Source organism: Protomyctophum bolini (assembly GCF_963924005.1).
Source record: "Protomyctophum bolini genome assembly, chromosome: 9".
Classification (NCBI taxonomy): Eukaryota; Metazoa; Chordata; class Actinopteri; order Myctophiformes; family Myctophidae; genus Protomyctophum; species Protomyctophum bolini.
This window is the reverse complement of record NC_137870.1, coordinates 3,391,394-3,405,987: the sequence shown is the minus strand read 5'-3', so window position 1 is coordinate 3,405,987 and position 14,594 is coordinate 3,391,394. Positions and strand designations below refer to the sequence as shown.

General features: G+C 44.1%; 2 protein-coding genes across 2 annotated transcripts in view; one reads left to right on the top strand and one right to left on the bottom strand.

Moving 5' to 3' along the window:
• tpst1 (tyrosylprotein sulfotransferase 1) overlaps positions 1-14,594 on the bottom strand; it is a 224,171-nt gene that overhangs the window by 61,193 nt on the left and 148,384 nt on the right. The gene's annotated exons all lie outside the window — the stretch shown is intronic.
• sgsm2 (small G protein signaling modulator 2) overlaps positions 1-14,594 on the top strand; it is a gene marked incomplete at both ends in the record, with an annotated part of 132,013 nt that overhangs the window by 53,416 nt on the left and 64,003 nt on the right. The window contains 4 exon segments of the mRNA XM_080771550.1: positions 8,728-8,901; positions 9,781-9,848; positions 11,018-11,166; positions 13,681-13,815. Coding sequence (XP_080627676.1) covers positions 8,728-8,901; positions 9,781-9,848; positions 11,018-11,166; positions 13,681-13,815 — 526 coding nt within the window.

The following is a 14,594-nucleotide window of genomic DNA, read 5'->3' as shown; positions in this document are numbered from 1 at the left end:
ATGAGTGAGTGACATATAAATAAATAAATATACACATCTTGAATAGCACACACACACACACACACACACGCACGCACACACACACACACACACACACACACACACACACACACATACACACACACATACGCACACACGCGAGCGCGCGCACACACACACACACACACACACACGCACACACACACACACACACACACACACACAGGGCTTCATTGCTCATTTACTCCAGTTGCCGTAGCAACCTCGTTACACTATTGTTGCTGAGAGGAGAGAGAGAGAGAGAGAGAGAGAGAGAGAGATACACAGAGAGAGAGAGAGAGAGAGAGAGAGAGAGTGAGAGAGAGATACACAGGGAGAGAGAGAGAGAGAGAGATACAGAGAGAGATACAGAGAGAGAGAGAGAGAGAGAGATGGAGAGAGAGAGAGAGAGAGAGAGAGAGAGACAGACAGAGAGAGAGAGAGACAGAGAGATACAGAGAGAGAGAGAGAGAGAGAGAGAGATACAGTAGCACATATTGTTTCTGTAGGGCAGAAAACGTGTATATCTCCATATTCCAACTTGTAGGTTGTTTTTCTTAACGTAGTAAGAGTGGTAGTTTGTTGTGCAAAGTGTGTTTGTTGCACAGGAAGCAGTGTAAATAGCCTTCAATCTATGATGGTGCGAGGTGTCGTGAGCTTGTAGATCTGTTATCTTTGCTTGGTTTAAGTGTACTTATCATCAATTTTGAACAAGATCTTGTGACTAAATAATAACTACATTACCTAGGGTATAGGTACCGTCACAAAAAACATACAGTAATCCTGGTCTCTAAACTGCCTCCCCCTGGCCAGCCGGGGCGCCTGATGGAGGGGGAAGGAACTGGTTGGAATAACGTGTTCCTTCCACGCGCTACGACGTCCAACCAGAGAAACTCCCCCCTGTCAGGTGTAAAGGAGCAACTTGGACACTCAGGCATGAAGGAAGCATGAGTTCAAGTCCGTTGCTCTCCCCTTGTCCCCCATATATGGGGACTAGGTTGGTCTCCCCTTGTCCCCCATATATGGGGACTAGGTTGGTGGAGGGTGTGTAGAGCCCAGGATCACATTAGATTATTGACACGGGTGAAAAATGGGTTACAAAATCGTGGGATAAAAAATATATAATTTTAAAATAATAACTACATTGGATCCATTGGATCCTTTTACCCCCCATTTCCTTTTTTTTGCACGGTAGAGCATGGTGTCTACCTGACCAGCAATGAAATGGTGTAGAGTCGAGATCACGGTTATTTTTGGCAGCAAATTTCCATTTTAGTCCTAGTCTCTTGAATAGTTTTCATTTAGTTTTAGTCACATTTTAGTCACCTGGAATGTTTTAGTGTCAGTCTAGTTTTAGTCGACTAAATATCATACGATTTTAGTTCACTGAAACCAAGGTGTACTAAAATGCTTATTAGTAAACAATGGAAAATGCTAGAATCATAATTCTTTTTTCATTGTAAAGTACAGACATGCAGCTTGAAAATGAGACATTTCCTGACATTGTGCATGCTCATATCGCACATATTTCTATTGTCATTCAAAAAGTCGCGAAATCTGGCCCAATGCACAATAAGATCTTATTAAGAGTGTCCAGTCAAAGGGTTAAGTAAAACAATTGAGTACTTTTTCCACCACTGATGTGTGCCACATCTTATACAGTAAGGAGAGTAAAATGCACCTGCTGTGTATACAGTATACCCGTGCATCATGCATGTGCAAATGAGTGCGCACACGTTTGCACAATATAATAGTGCAGGTGTGTCTCAGCACAAGCGTGAGCGTGAGTGAGGCGAGCCAGTGGTGAAGAAGTGCTTACTGTAGGTTTTTGAGCAACGATGGAATGCTAAATGAGAAGGAAAAAGGTACAATAAAATCCAAGTAACTTCTGCCTATGTGAGCGCGTAGTAGATATTATTGTGATCACTATTATTTTCACAATCTGACACACAGATACTCACATGTTCTCCCCGTGTCCCCTATAGGGTAGGTAGGTACCCTCACATGTTCTCCCTGTGTCCCCTATAGGGTAGGTACCCTCACATGTTCTCCCCGTGTCCCCTATAGGGTAGGTACCCTCACATGTTCTCCCTGTGTCCCCTATAGGGTAGGTACCCTCACATGTTCTCCCCGTGTCCCCTATAGGGTAGGTACCCTCACATGTTCTCCCTGTGTCCCCTATAGGGTAGGTACCCTCACATGTTCTCCCCGTGTCCCCTATAGGGTAGGTACCCTCACATGTTCTCCCCGTGTCCCCTATAGGGTAGGTACCCTCACATGTTCTCCCCGTGTCCCCTATAGGGTAGGTACCCTCACATGTTCTCCCTGTGTCCCCTATAGGGTAGGTACCCTCACATGTTCTCCCTGTGTCCCCTATAGGGTAGGTACCCTCACATGTTCTCCCCGTGTCCCCTATAGGGTAGGTACCCTCACATGTTCTCCCCGTGTCCCCTATAGGGTAGGTACCCTCACATGTTCTCCCCGTGTCCCCTATAGGGTAGGTACCCTCACATGTTCTCCCCGTGTCCCCTATAGGGTAGGTATACCCTTGCACAAAAAACATGCAGTAATCCTGGTCTCTAAACTGCCTCCCCCTGGCCAGCCAGGGCGCCTGATGGAGGGGAAAGGAACTGGTTGGAATAACGTGTTCCTTCCACGTCCAACCTAGGGAAACTCCCTGAGTTCAAGTCCTTTGCTCTCCCCAGGTTGGCGGAGGGTGTGTAGAGCCCAGGGGGTGGGGCTGTCGCTCCGGTTCGGCCTCTATCGTTTTATTTCTATATGGTGCTCTTCCTGGTTGCCCTAGGACTGTCTAAAGAGGACAAGATGCGAAGACCGTAAGGGCGCCGCCATGTTGCTCACATGGTGCTCCATGGAAGGAAAGAAACATGCGCAGTGGGCTTTAGGCAGCCAACACTTCCGCGTTCAGCTTCCTTGGTCTCAACTGCGCATGTTTCTGTCCTTCCATGGAGCAGGGTTGCCAAGTCTGCTTATTTCCCGCGACTTTTGGCGTCCTTTTTTCCAGAGATCCTTTTCTTTTCTTTATAGGCTAATTATTAGTATAATAAGTTACTAAAACATTAATTATCATAGACATACATAGTATTTATAATGATAAATGCATCAAATCTTGTTTATTAGGATTATATAGGATCATATTATTGGGTTTGTTTTTGGAGGTTTGGAGCTTGTAGGTCTGCTATCTTTGAAAAATCGAAGAACGACTGACATATAGAAACATGGCTTTTTCAGAAAACTGTCAGACATTTATAGAATCTGATCTCAGGTCAGATTGGGTTAAACCACACAATGGGACATGTCTGTGTGGACAGGCAGTGTTGGCCCATTTCAATGTGAGACTCAACATGTTCACACAAGCAGACGTCGTGTTTGTAATTCTCCAAGGACGATCTGGGGCTACTTGTGAAATACAGTGATGGAAAATAACACACTTTAGAGTTGGGACTAGACTAGCCGATAGCGCCGCTGCTCCTTCAGTTTCGTTGTTTACAAAATAAAGTTTATTTTTTATTATTGGAATTTGATCATTGATGCAAATTCTAAACATATATGGATGCAGCTGCAGGAGTTGTGTTGCTTAAAGGAATGCATAGTTGCGTTCTCCTCCTCAACTGCTGCGCAGCAACAACAAAAATATAAAAAGGAATGAAGAAAAAATAGGAAAAAAATCGAATCGAAGCAGCAGCTGCACCTATTTGAAATAGAGCTTCGCGGTCCCTCCCCCCTTTCAGAACAACGAGTAGGCATTTCAAAACGTATTTATTTAAAGACCTTTTAAGCGTCGTACCAAAAGCCAACTCTTGTCGTGACAAATCATGACAACAAATACAATATTTCGGGCCAAACAAAGAATTAGAAAGTAGAAAAAAACGGCAGGTTACAAGTTAACACTTTTTTTGTTGTTTTTCTTCTTTGTAATTCTTTGTTTGGTCCAAAATATTGTGTGTGTTGTCATGATTTTGTCACGACAAGAGTTGGCTTCGTACAACGCTTAAAAAGTCTTTAAATTAAAAAGAATTGAAATGCCTGCATGGGACAAATGCATTGGGCCACTCGTTGTTCTGAAAGGGGGAGGGACCATAGTCTCGCACAGGGCCCTGCAAGCTGCTTCTTACTAAGTAGAAACTGGGGGTCCTTGACATTTTTTATCGTTGAGAATCACTGCTAGAGCCATAAAAATGCTCTTATTTTTCTCTCATGGGGGTCCCTGGCACATATCCGCGGGCCAATTAAGTGTCAATTTGGGGGTGCTTCGTGCTTGACATGAGAAGGTTGTGTATACAGTATGCCATGTCCGGTGTATTATAAGGCATGTAAGGACTGTATAGCTATACGGTGTATAAGGGATGGGGGGGTGAGCGTGTTGCCTTTGGGGATGATGGGCTGGAAGAAGAATTGAAATTCAGATCACGTTAAATGTCGCGGCGTGGAATTAATCATGGTGGCATTATTCCTCTGTCATATTCACGTTGACTCGTTAGCTCAGGATGTATAATCGCCAGCCAGCCAGTCGGTTATACGTGTTGACATTTGTTGACATTTTGGATTCAACAAAGAGACTGTATGTGTCACGATATCAGTCTGTTGTACACTTTTATTATGTAGTGTTGTCCTAGTGTTTCCTGTCCTGCCTATAGTTGTGTTTGCCTGTGTTGTCTCACCTCCCTGTGATTACTATAGTTTTCTCCACCTGTGTCCTGTTAGTCTCCCAGCCAATCAGCTGTGTCCTGTTAGTCTCCCAGCCAATCAGCTGTGTCCTGTTAGTCTCCCAGCCAATCCCAGTGTTGATTGTTTGTTCTGTTCACCTGTGTCTTGTGATCCCTGTGTCTACTTAAACCCTCAGTCCCTTGTGTTCCCTGCTTGATTCTAGATGTTGTTACAGTGTTCAGTCCTAGTTATGTTCTGGTAGTGTTCTTTGTATTCTCTCTTGTGTTCCTGTGTTTTGGAGAATAAATCACCTACATTTGACCTGCTCTGCTCCTGCTCTGTTCCTGCAATTGGGTCCTACATATCCTGAGTCGCACCGTGACAGTATGTGTACACCGATACGCGGGAAACGGATGTTTGAACTCACCGACGGTTGGACGGTCTCCATGATTGAACACACCTGTTGCTGTGCATGGTTACATCAATGGACAGATGTTTAGCACGGAGTCACATTATATCATTTAAGTCTCGATAAACCTCAAAACCGTGACATATATTGTTAGAAAATGACTTCTCTCAAAGGTTATATATTTCAGATCCAACTGATGAATTTTGACTTCATCTGGGGTACTGTATGTTCAATTAATAATTATATTTGCTTTTGCTCATGAATGGCTTCAGAGCTTAACCCATTTTGGGGCGGGAACCCCTTTTGGTGTTAGCATTATGTTATGCTTTAAGCTATTGAAAAATAGCAGATCTACAAGCTTGTAGATCTGCTATTTTTGAAAAATCGTAGAACCACTGAAAAACCGCCAAAGCACAAAGCACCTGCATTACTGTTCTGTCTCTATAGTCAATAGTCTCCTTCAAATTCCATTAAGCTCAGAATGTCTGTTGTCATTTTATTTTTATTCGTTTATTTTTATCTCATACTTTTGCGCTGATGAATCATATTTCTGTGTAACTTAAAGTAGTTTATGAATGGGATTTTTTTTAAACTGCCAAATTAAGGTTCATGAGGTGCACAGATGCGGCGGTGGCTTAGGGGTAACCGCAAGGTTGCCAGTTCGAACCCTGTGGGCTCCCCCAGAGTTATAGTGTCGAAGTGTCCTTGAGCAAGACACTGAACCCCGGCTATAATTGCTCCTGATGTGCTGGTTGGTGCCTTGCATGGTTTCCGCCGCCATCTGTGTATGAGTGTGTGTGTGTGAATGGGTGAATGTAATGCACAATCTATGTAAAGCGCCTTGGATAAAGGCGCTATATAAATGCACCATTTACAGATGGTCACAGTTGTGTTGTGAGTCGAATGCAAACGCCAACTTTCTTTTGGTAAAATACGTTTCACGACTGTTCAAGTTATCCTAAAAGAAAACTTCAAATGTTAACCAAGAGAGGAAAACTTCAAACACGTCATTATTATACTGTGACAGAACCCAATGTGAACATGTAAAGGCAATCTGTGGGACACATACTCAAAAGACAATTCATAAACAATGAATAATGAGGCAGCACAAAATGTCAGAGTTATGTAGTATAAGGATTTTACTCGAGTAAGGAGACAAGACTTACATGACCTGTTACATGCATGGAAACCCAGTCTGGCTCCCAGAATGACAAGAAACATCAGCTTATATAGCTTGTTCTCACATAGACAACCCCCAACATATAGATAGCCTCAAGGCATTCACCAAATGGGGCAGTGGCATCATAAACAAACAGGCGGACAGAAAACAGCCTGTAACTTGGAGTATTATTACAATGTTTATCCCTAAATTTCCACGACAAACATTACTGCAATCCATTACGGTATTACAATACAATTACAGTATTTGCAAAGTATAGTACAAATAAAATAGAATGTTTTAAGCAAATCTTTTGCTCTAAAACACACACCAGTTAGGTGACGATGCTTCTAAATGCAGCATCCAAAATGGATGGTGTTTTAACTAAGCATTATGTTATACTTTAGCTTATTGAAAAATAGCAGATCTACAAGCTCATAGCGCGCCACTCGGTGGCGCGCTATGAGCTTGTAGATCTGCTATTTTTGAAAAAAAATCGTGAAAATGCGGCGCAAATCTTATGAATATATATTCCTTCAGAAGACTTTGTTTTTATTTCGACGTCGGGTCTAAAATGTGTTTTAAACAGCATTCATATCAGTCCAATGCAGCCAAAATATGTATAGAAACAGTGAGATGTAAGGATGGACCGTGTTGGTGGTTGTGATCTGGAGGAGAAGAATATACTCTTAATGTTCTGTCTCTGACTGACTGCCCCTCCCGACACACAGTGGAATCAATCCAGGCAACACACACACACACACACACACACACACACACACACACACACACACACACACACACACACACACACACACACACACACACACAGACTAGGTGAAGAGCATTGCAGGCATCGTGACTGCAGTATCTGACACCCCCCCCCCCCCCTCTCTCTCTTCCTTCAACAAGCACATACACATAATTTGGCACACACACGCACGCACACACACACACACACACACACACGTGCCAGACAGCCCACACACAGTGTGCCATTGACAGCGTTCCCTTCACCTGGCTTTACATTGATTGCCTGTTTTTTTTGTTTTTTTTATGACAATAACATAATGTTGAAGTTTTTGCTGATCACTTCGACACTCTCCACTCCACTTGCCAACAACGCAAAGCTTCGCGGTCCGGAACCACCTGGCAGTTTTACCCATTTATAGGCCTGACGTCGACATTTAAAAAAAAAAGTCTTCTAAGTGATGACAATTTTCTGGAAAAACCTCATGTGTCTGTATCAGTGGTGCTCAAAATATGTCATGTCAAGGACCCCCACAAATTATATGTATAATTGGCCACCGCAACCCCCCCATCTGGAAATATGTTGTTCCAACGGGGACCCTCACAGAAGCAAAGATGTGAGTTAAAAACGTTACATTCAAACATTCGGGCCACATTTTCACGACTTTTCTAAAATAGCAGACCTACAAGCTCGTAGCGAGGCACTCGGTGCCGCGCTACAAGCTTGTAGATCTGCTATTTTTTCCAAAAAGCTAAAGTACAACATAATTCACAAAACACCAAAAGGGGGTTATAATATAATCCCGCCACCAAAATGGGTTAAAGTAAAACCTTCGAGTATATACTTTTTTCCGACCCACTGGTATTGATGGACCTGACATGGATGTAGACCGAGTCGAACCCAAGTGCAGAGTAACAACAAACAAGAATAGTGTTTAAGTATTTAATAAAGAATAAGGCAGATCTTACACTGACAATGAGAGTTTGTGAAGAGTCCAGTCTTATCCACACTTTTCCTGGGCTGTGTGTGCTCCAGTTCCTGTTGATTTCATTGGATATCATTGGTCATCTGACCAGTTTCATTGGCTTTCATTGGATCAAATCGACAGGAACTGGAGCACACACAGCCCAAGGACTGTCTAAAGAGGACAAGAAGTGAAGACCGTAAGGGCGCCGCCATGTTGATCACATGGTGCTCCATGGAAGGAAAGAAACTTTATGCAGCCTTGGTCTGCAACTGCGCATGTTCCTTTCCTTCCATGGAGCACCATGTGATCAACATGGCGGCGCCCTTGCGGTCTTCACTTCTTGTCCTCTTTAGACAGTCCTTGACACAGCCCAGGACAAGTGTGGATAGGAGCAGGTTGATTGGCAAAGTGTTCACAGGTGGGCTGACGAGGGAGTTGAAGACAGGTGTGTAAGTGGGACTGCTTACTTACTTACTTACTGCCCTTTACGCCGGCTGGCATGTAGGGCAGCAACAAAGGATCTCCACTTCAGTCTGTCCTGGGCCAGCGTCTTTATAGATCCCCAGGTGTGATGCAGGGTCTTCAACTCTCCCTGTGGGACTGCAGTGTGGTGGAAATGAATGTGGGAGTGGCCATGGTGGTGGAGTCACAGACTGAGAGGGGGAGAGAGAATGTGACAGGACCCGCACTCTAACAATAGTTTTGACCTTTATATGCCCTTATATGGAGATGTTCTTTATTTCATAACGCTTATCCAGGAGAGCCCAGAGTGTGGGTCATGAACCGCTGCGCCGGCAGGGCTCCTCCACGGCATCGAACCGCTCGCCGCAGCCCCTCCTCTCCGCTCAGGCCATCCGACACATCTGGGTCCGCATCGCCCTCTTCGACAAGGTCCTGGACAAGCTGGTGCAGCACATCGTGGACACCTCCAGGTGAGGTGTTTTATACAACCCATTCTGACCTGAGATCAGATCCATACGAGGTTATTCCACTGGACACACACTTGGTCTGGTTAACCCATTCTGACCTGAGATCAGATTCTAAAAATGTCAGTCGATTTTTCAAAAATAGCAGACCTACAAGCTAAATATTTATGTTGTTCCAGAACACCCCCCCTCCCCCAGAAGCAAAGATTTGAGCTTAAAACGTTCACTCTGAAAGAATATATATATTCAAAGATTTCTTTCAAATTTTCAAAAATAGCAGACCTATACAAGTTCGCAGAGCTTGAGCTATGAGCTTGTAGATCTGCTACTTTTTCAATAGCTAAAGTATAACATAATGCTTTAAGAACACCAAAATGGGTTAATATTGATTGAGGTACCTTCTTGCCTCATTGACTAGAATAAAGGAGCCATTTGTCTTAATAATAATTTGCTGAAGAACGAGTTATCAATTCCCAATAATAACTCTTCATTATGTGGTCTTGTCTAGCCTCTCCCCCTGCACTTACAGTAGGTATGTGTGCTGTGTGAAATATTGTCCAATTGCCCAACTCAGGTTTGCATGCAGAGCCCCTAATATGACAGATGAAACCTGAAATGTGCAGCTTTCTCGAGAGGGCTTTATCCACACTTTTCCTGGCCTGTGCTCCAGTTCCTGTCGATTTGATCCAATGAAAGCCAATGAAACTGGTCAGATGACCAATGATATCCAATGAAATCAACAGGAACTGGAGCACACACAGGCACACAGCCCAGGAAAAGTGTGGATAAAGAGTGTATTCTCTGCATTCTGGACTGTATAACCATATATATATTTTTGCTTCATAATAATTATCATGTTGTGTCTGTTGTGTTTTTTTTATACAGTAAATACTACGAGAAAGAAGCTCTGATGCACGACCCCGTGTACGGGCCCATCCTGGCTGCTCTACTCGGTGAGTTTTATTATCAACCCATTCTGACCTGAGATCAGATTCATACGAGGTTTTCCACTGGACACACACTGGTCTGATGAACCCATTCTGACCCGAGATCAGATTCTAAAAAATGTCAGTCGTTCTTTTTTCAATTTTTTTCAAATTTTTCAAAAATAGCAGACCTACAAGCTCGTATCGCGCCACTCGGTGGCGCGCTATGAGCTTGTAGATCTGCTATTTTTCAATAGCTAAAGCACGACATGATGCTAACACCAAAATGGGTTATAGCATTAATGCCCTATAGCGTACACAGTACCGTCAGAGATCAAATCATCAATGAAATGCTGGTTGTTTCGCGGTCCAGTTATATACAAATAAGAAATATGAACCTCTTCCAGTATGTTTTCACACATTGCGTGTATGACTGTGTGTGTGTGTGTGTGTCAGGGGGGCAGTCAGACAGATATTTTGTGAAGCCACTAAGGAAATGAAAGTTCATATAATGGCCTGTTGTGGCGCTGTCACTGGACCCAGAACAACCCATAGCCCCATAGAAGTCCATGTATTTGGGCCCAACTTCACCTAGACTGTATTACCTTAATAAACATGGTCATGAATACTTTTTGCTTCCAGTCACTAGTTTAAAGTCTCATTTCTAATGTCATAATATTCTTTTTGGAAAATTATGGTCCCATGTATAAAAGAAAGGACCATAAAGTCGCGCATGTTCTGAGGGGCGTGGCTACCGTTACAGTCTATGAATGGGATCCCCCACCCACTCGAGTCAAAATAAAAACCAACGAAGAAGAAGGGGGGAAGTCCCGCCTCGTTGTCTGGGCCAGCCAATGGGCCAGCTGGGCCTGGGCCCGGATCTAGAAAGGTGGCTGCCTCCATGGCAAGGACTGACACATAGAGAGAGGGTTCATTTTACATTCATGTTAGACCCGCGGAACGCTTTGTCCATATTTTTTACAGTCTATGGTGTGTGTGTGTGTGTGTGTGTGTGTGTGTGTGTGTGTGTGTGTGTGTGTGTGTGTGTGTGTGTGTGTGTGTGTGTGTGTGTGTGTGTGTGTGTGTGTGTGTGTGTGTGTGTGTGTGTGTGTGTGTGTGTGTGTGTGTGTGTGCGTGTGCGTGTGCGTGCGCGCGCGCGCGTGTGTGTATGACTGTGTGTGTGTGTGTGTCGTCAGTGGGGCCCTGTGCTCTGGAGTACACCAAGCTGAAGACGTCCGACCACTTCTGGACGGACCCCTCGGCCAACGAGCTGGTCCAACGCCACCGCATCCACGGAGCTCACCGCAGCCAGGACGCCTCGCCCAGCCGCAGGCCTGCTCTGGGGGTGAGGGGGGAGGGGAGGGGGGGGGGCACGTCTTTGGAGCTATAGAGCACCGAAGTCCTGACGTAACTCGCTCATCCCTTTGATTCCCCTGGTTCGCGGAAGTAATTTCTCCATGGAGAATAACATGGGGTGATCTTAATATCGTCTACTATAAGCGTTGTGGTCCGAAAATAAACAAGCTGTCTCGGCATTATTGTCAGGGAGGTGTCTCTGTATCGTTTGCAACAGTCAGTCACTAATATATATGATACAGTCTGCTTCTAGCGAAAATATAACTAATTCAGCAGCAGTAACATTAGCGTTTTCTCTCAGTCAGGTTGATTCTTCATATCCATATGAGTGAAGCGGCCGGGGTGACATGTTTATTTTTCAAACACAGTTGTTATATGAGGCGATCTAAAATCGCCTCAATGGGGATTTCAATGCAACTAAACAAATACATGAACCTGGGGACTGACGCCCTCTACTGAAAGTGACGTCAGACTTCGGTGCTCTATAGTCTGGAGGTGTTTGTTTGTTTGTTTGTGTATGTATGCATGCGCACAGTGGTGTCATGCTCGTAGAACGCAGTACTATGGCGTGGAACAAAAACGGTACGGAATGGTGCGCGTGCGTCCATACTAGATTCAAGAGAAGACGCATCTAACCTCACGTCACCAGACTTTCCAAGAAGTATACCCAGTGGTTTTACTTGCATACAGGCTGGTGGGTGTGCCTCGATCCCCCTAGATTCACGCCTTGTCAAGTTCCCCCAAATCAAAATGGCTATAGCTACTATACTTTGCATAACAGCAGGTTTTATCTGTTTACCTGAAATGCCTTCTCTCACACAGCATGGCTCCAGTAGTCTACTGCTTCTGTGGTGTTGTGGCACACGCAGCAAGAATGCCTCCTCCTACTCCAACAGTGTTGCCAACTCTTGTGAGAGAAATAAGCCAACCCACCTCCAAAAACCCCCAGCTCAGTGGCCTTGTGGTTAGAGTGTCCGCCCTGAGACTGGGAGGTCGGGGTTCGATCCCCGGCCGGGTCATATACCAAAGACTCTAAAAATGGGACCCATTGCCTCCCTGCTTGACACTCAGCATCAAGGGTTGGATTGGGACATACTAGCGACATACTAGCGTCATGTCCAGGGGGTGTACTTGTACATCAAGCTGCCTCACGCTACAGAATCAGGAGATAGGCTCCTGCCCTATGGACCTCATGGCTCGGCAAGGCTACTTACTTTACTTACCTCCAAAAAACAAGCCCAAAACAAGCCAACTCTTAGCGAGAGAAGTAAGCCAAATCTTCCAAGCCAAAACAAGCCCAATAATGGCCAACAACATCGAATATCCTGAAAGTAACCGAGCTTTTCATGGACCAGAGGGGTGGATTCAAACTAGCCCTGGAAACCCACGGCGGCTCCCTATTGGTTCACCCGCCCCCCCCCCCCCCCCCCCCCCCCCTCTGCACTCTTATTGGTTAGGGAAATATGTATTTTCAGCATGCAGCAACCAAGTGTAAAAATGACTTATACTGGATCTCTTGTCCACTATAGTCCCTTCCTATAACATTTTAGTCTAGTCTTTATTCATTGACAAAATATTGTCGACATATTCGGTCTTATAGTTTTAGTCACCGTAACTTAGTTTTCATTTAGTTTCCATGTAAGGTTTTCGCCAGTAAAAAAAGGTAGTCGACAAAAACAACATTTTTTTTGATTGATTGATTGTTTATTTATTTTCGTGTCATGCACACCTTGTGCCCAACCCTCATGGGTTTATAAGACACCATTTCACATTTGCAATTACAGCATGTTTTTACATTACATAATTTATGCATTTTACAGCATGTTTACATTACATAATTCATTATATTACACCTCAGATGTATACAGAGTACTCTGTCTTCTTTCCCAAGCTTGACAAATAAAATCTTGCTACAACGAAAGTCCCTTTGGCAAAACATATCTCCATTTTTACACAGTCATTTAAATCTAGGAAATCCCCACATATATAGAAGACATCTTATTAACCAAAATATCCCTTAAGGCATCGTATTTAGAGCAGCAAAACAAAAAGTGAACTTCGTTTTCAATTTCATCTAGATCACAGAACAGACAATATCTCTCATCTTCAGGTGTGGCATTAAACCTGCCAGTCTCCAACACTGTTTCTTTCTTTTTTTTTATATATTCTTTATGTAACCCATTTTTCACCCCCTGTGTCAATCATCTAATGTGATCCTGGGCTCTACACACCCTCCACCAACCTAGTCCCCATATATGGGGGACAAGGGGAGAGCAACGGACTTAACTCATGCTTCCTTCATGCCTGAGTGTCCAAGTTGCTCCTTTACACCTGACAGGGGGGAGTTTCCCTGGTTGGACGTAGCGCGTGGAAGGAACACGTTATTCCAACCAGTTCCTTTCCCCTCCATCAGGCGCCCCGGCTGGCCAGGGGGAGGCAGTTTAGAGACCAGGATTAAACGACACTGTTTCTAATCCATTCTGTCTGTCTTTGGGTTCCTTAGTTCCGTAAAAGGCAGTCCAGTGTCAACATGTCTGAGGACAAGTTCGCTGCCTCTGCCAGGGAGTACGTTGAGTCGTTGCACCAGAACTCTCGCACACACCTCCTCTATGGCAAGAACAACGTGCTGGTGCAGCCGGTAGGAACCTGTTCTCTCTCTCTCTCTCTCTCTCCACTGCGTGTGTGTGTGTGTGTGTGTGTGTGTGTGTGTGTGTGTGTGTGTGTGTGTGTGTGTGTGTGTGTGTGTGTGTGTGTGTGTGTGTGTGTGTGTGTGTGTGTGTGTGTGTGTGTGTGTGTGTGTGTGTGTGTGTGTGTGTGTGTGTGTGTGTGTGTGTGTGTGCGTGTGTGTGTGCGCACGTTTCAATTTGATTATTATGCCGGTCTAACCACATTCAACCTGGTGTTCCTGTTTTGGGCATGCCATTATTTCTAAAAAGGTTTCAAAAATAGTGAAAAAAGCAGATCTACAAGCTCACGGTGTATTGTGAGCTTGTAGATTGTCTATTATCAAGAAGCCAGAACCCTTGCTCATTATTTGCCCTGAAACACGACACAACTTCACCCTGTTTTGAGCGGCTGGCTATACATTTTCCCCAGCCTCATTTTTAGTTTTAGAAATATTTTAAAAAATATCATTTTCATGTTGAGCACCTCAAATTGCCATGTACTTTTTTTTATTATGAGAAATATATTTTTTATGGAATATATTACACCATCATATATTATATGATGGTGTGACAAAAGTTGGGTTTAGACATCTAGAGTAAAGAGTAAAGAGATTTGAAGAAATCGAAATTTGCACGTTCCATTGGAAAAAGCACATTCATCCAGCTCAGATATTTGTCCTAATAATTCATCACTGAAGGCATATCACACGTGATATAGTTAAGGACATCTGTCGTCGGCAGTGCACTGTTC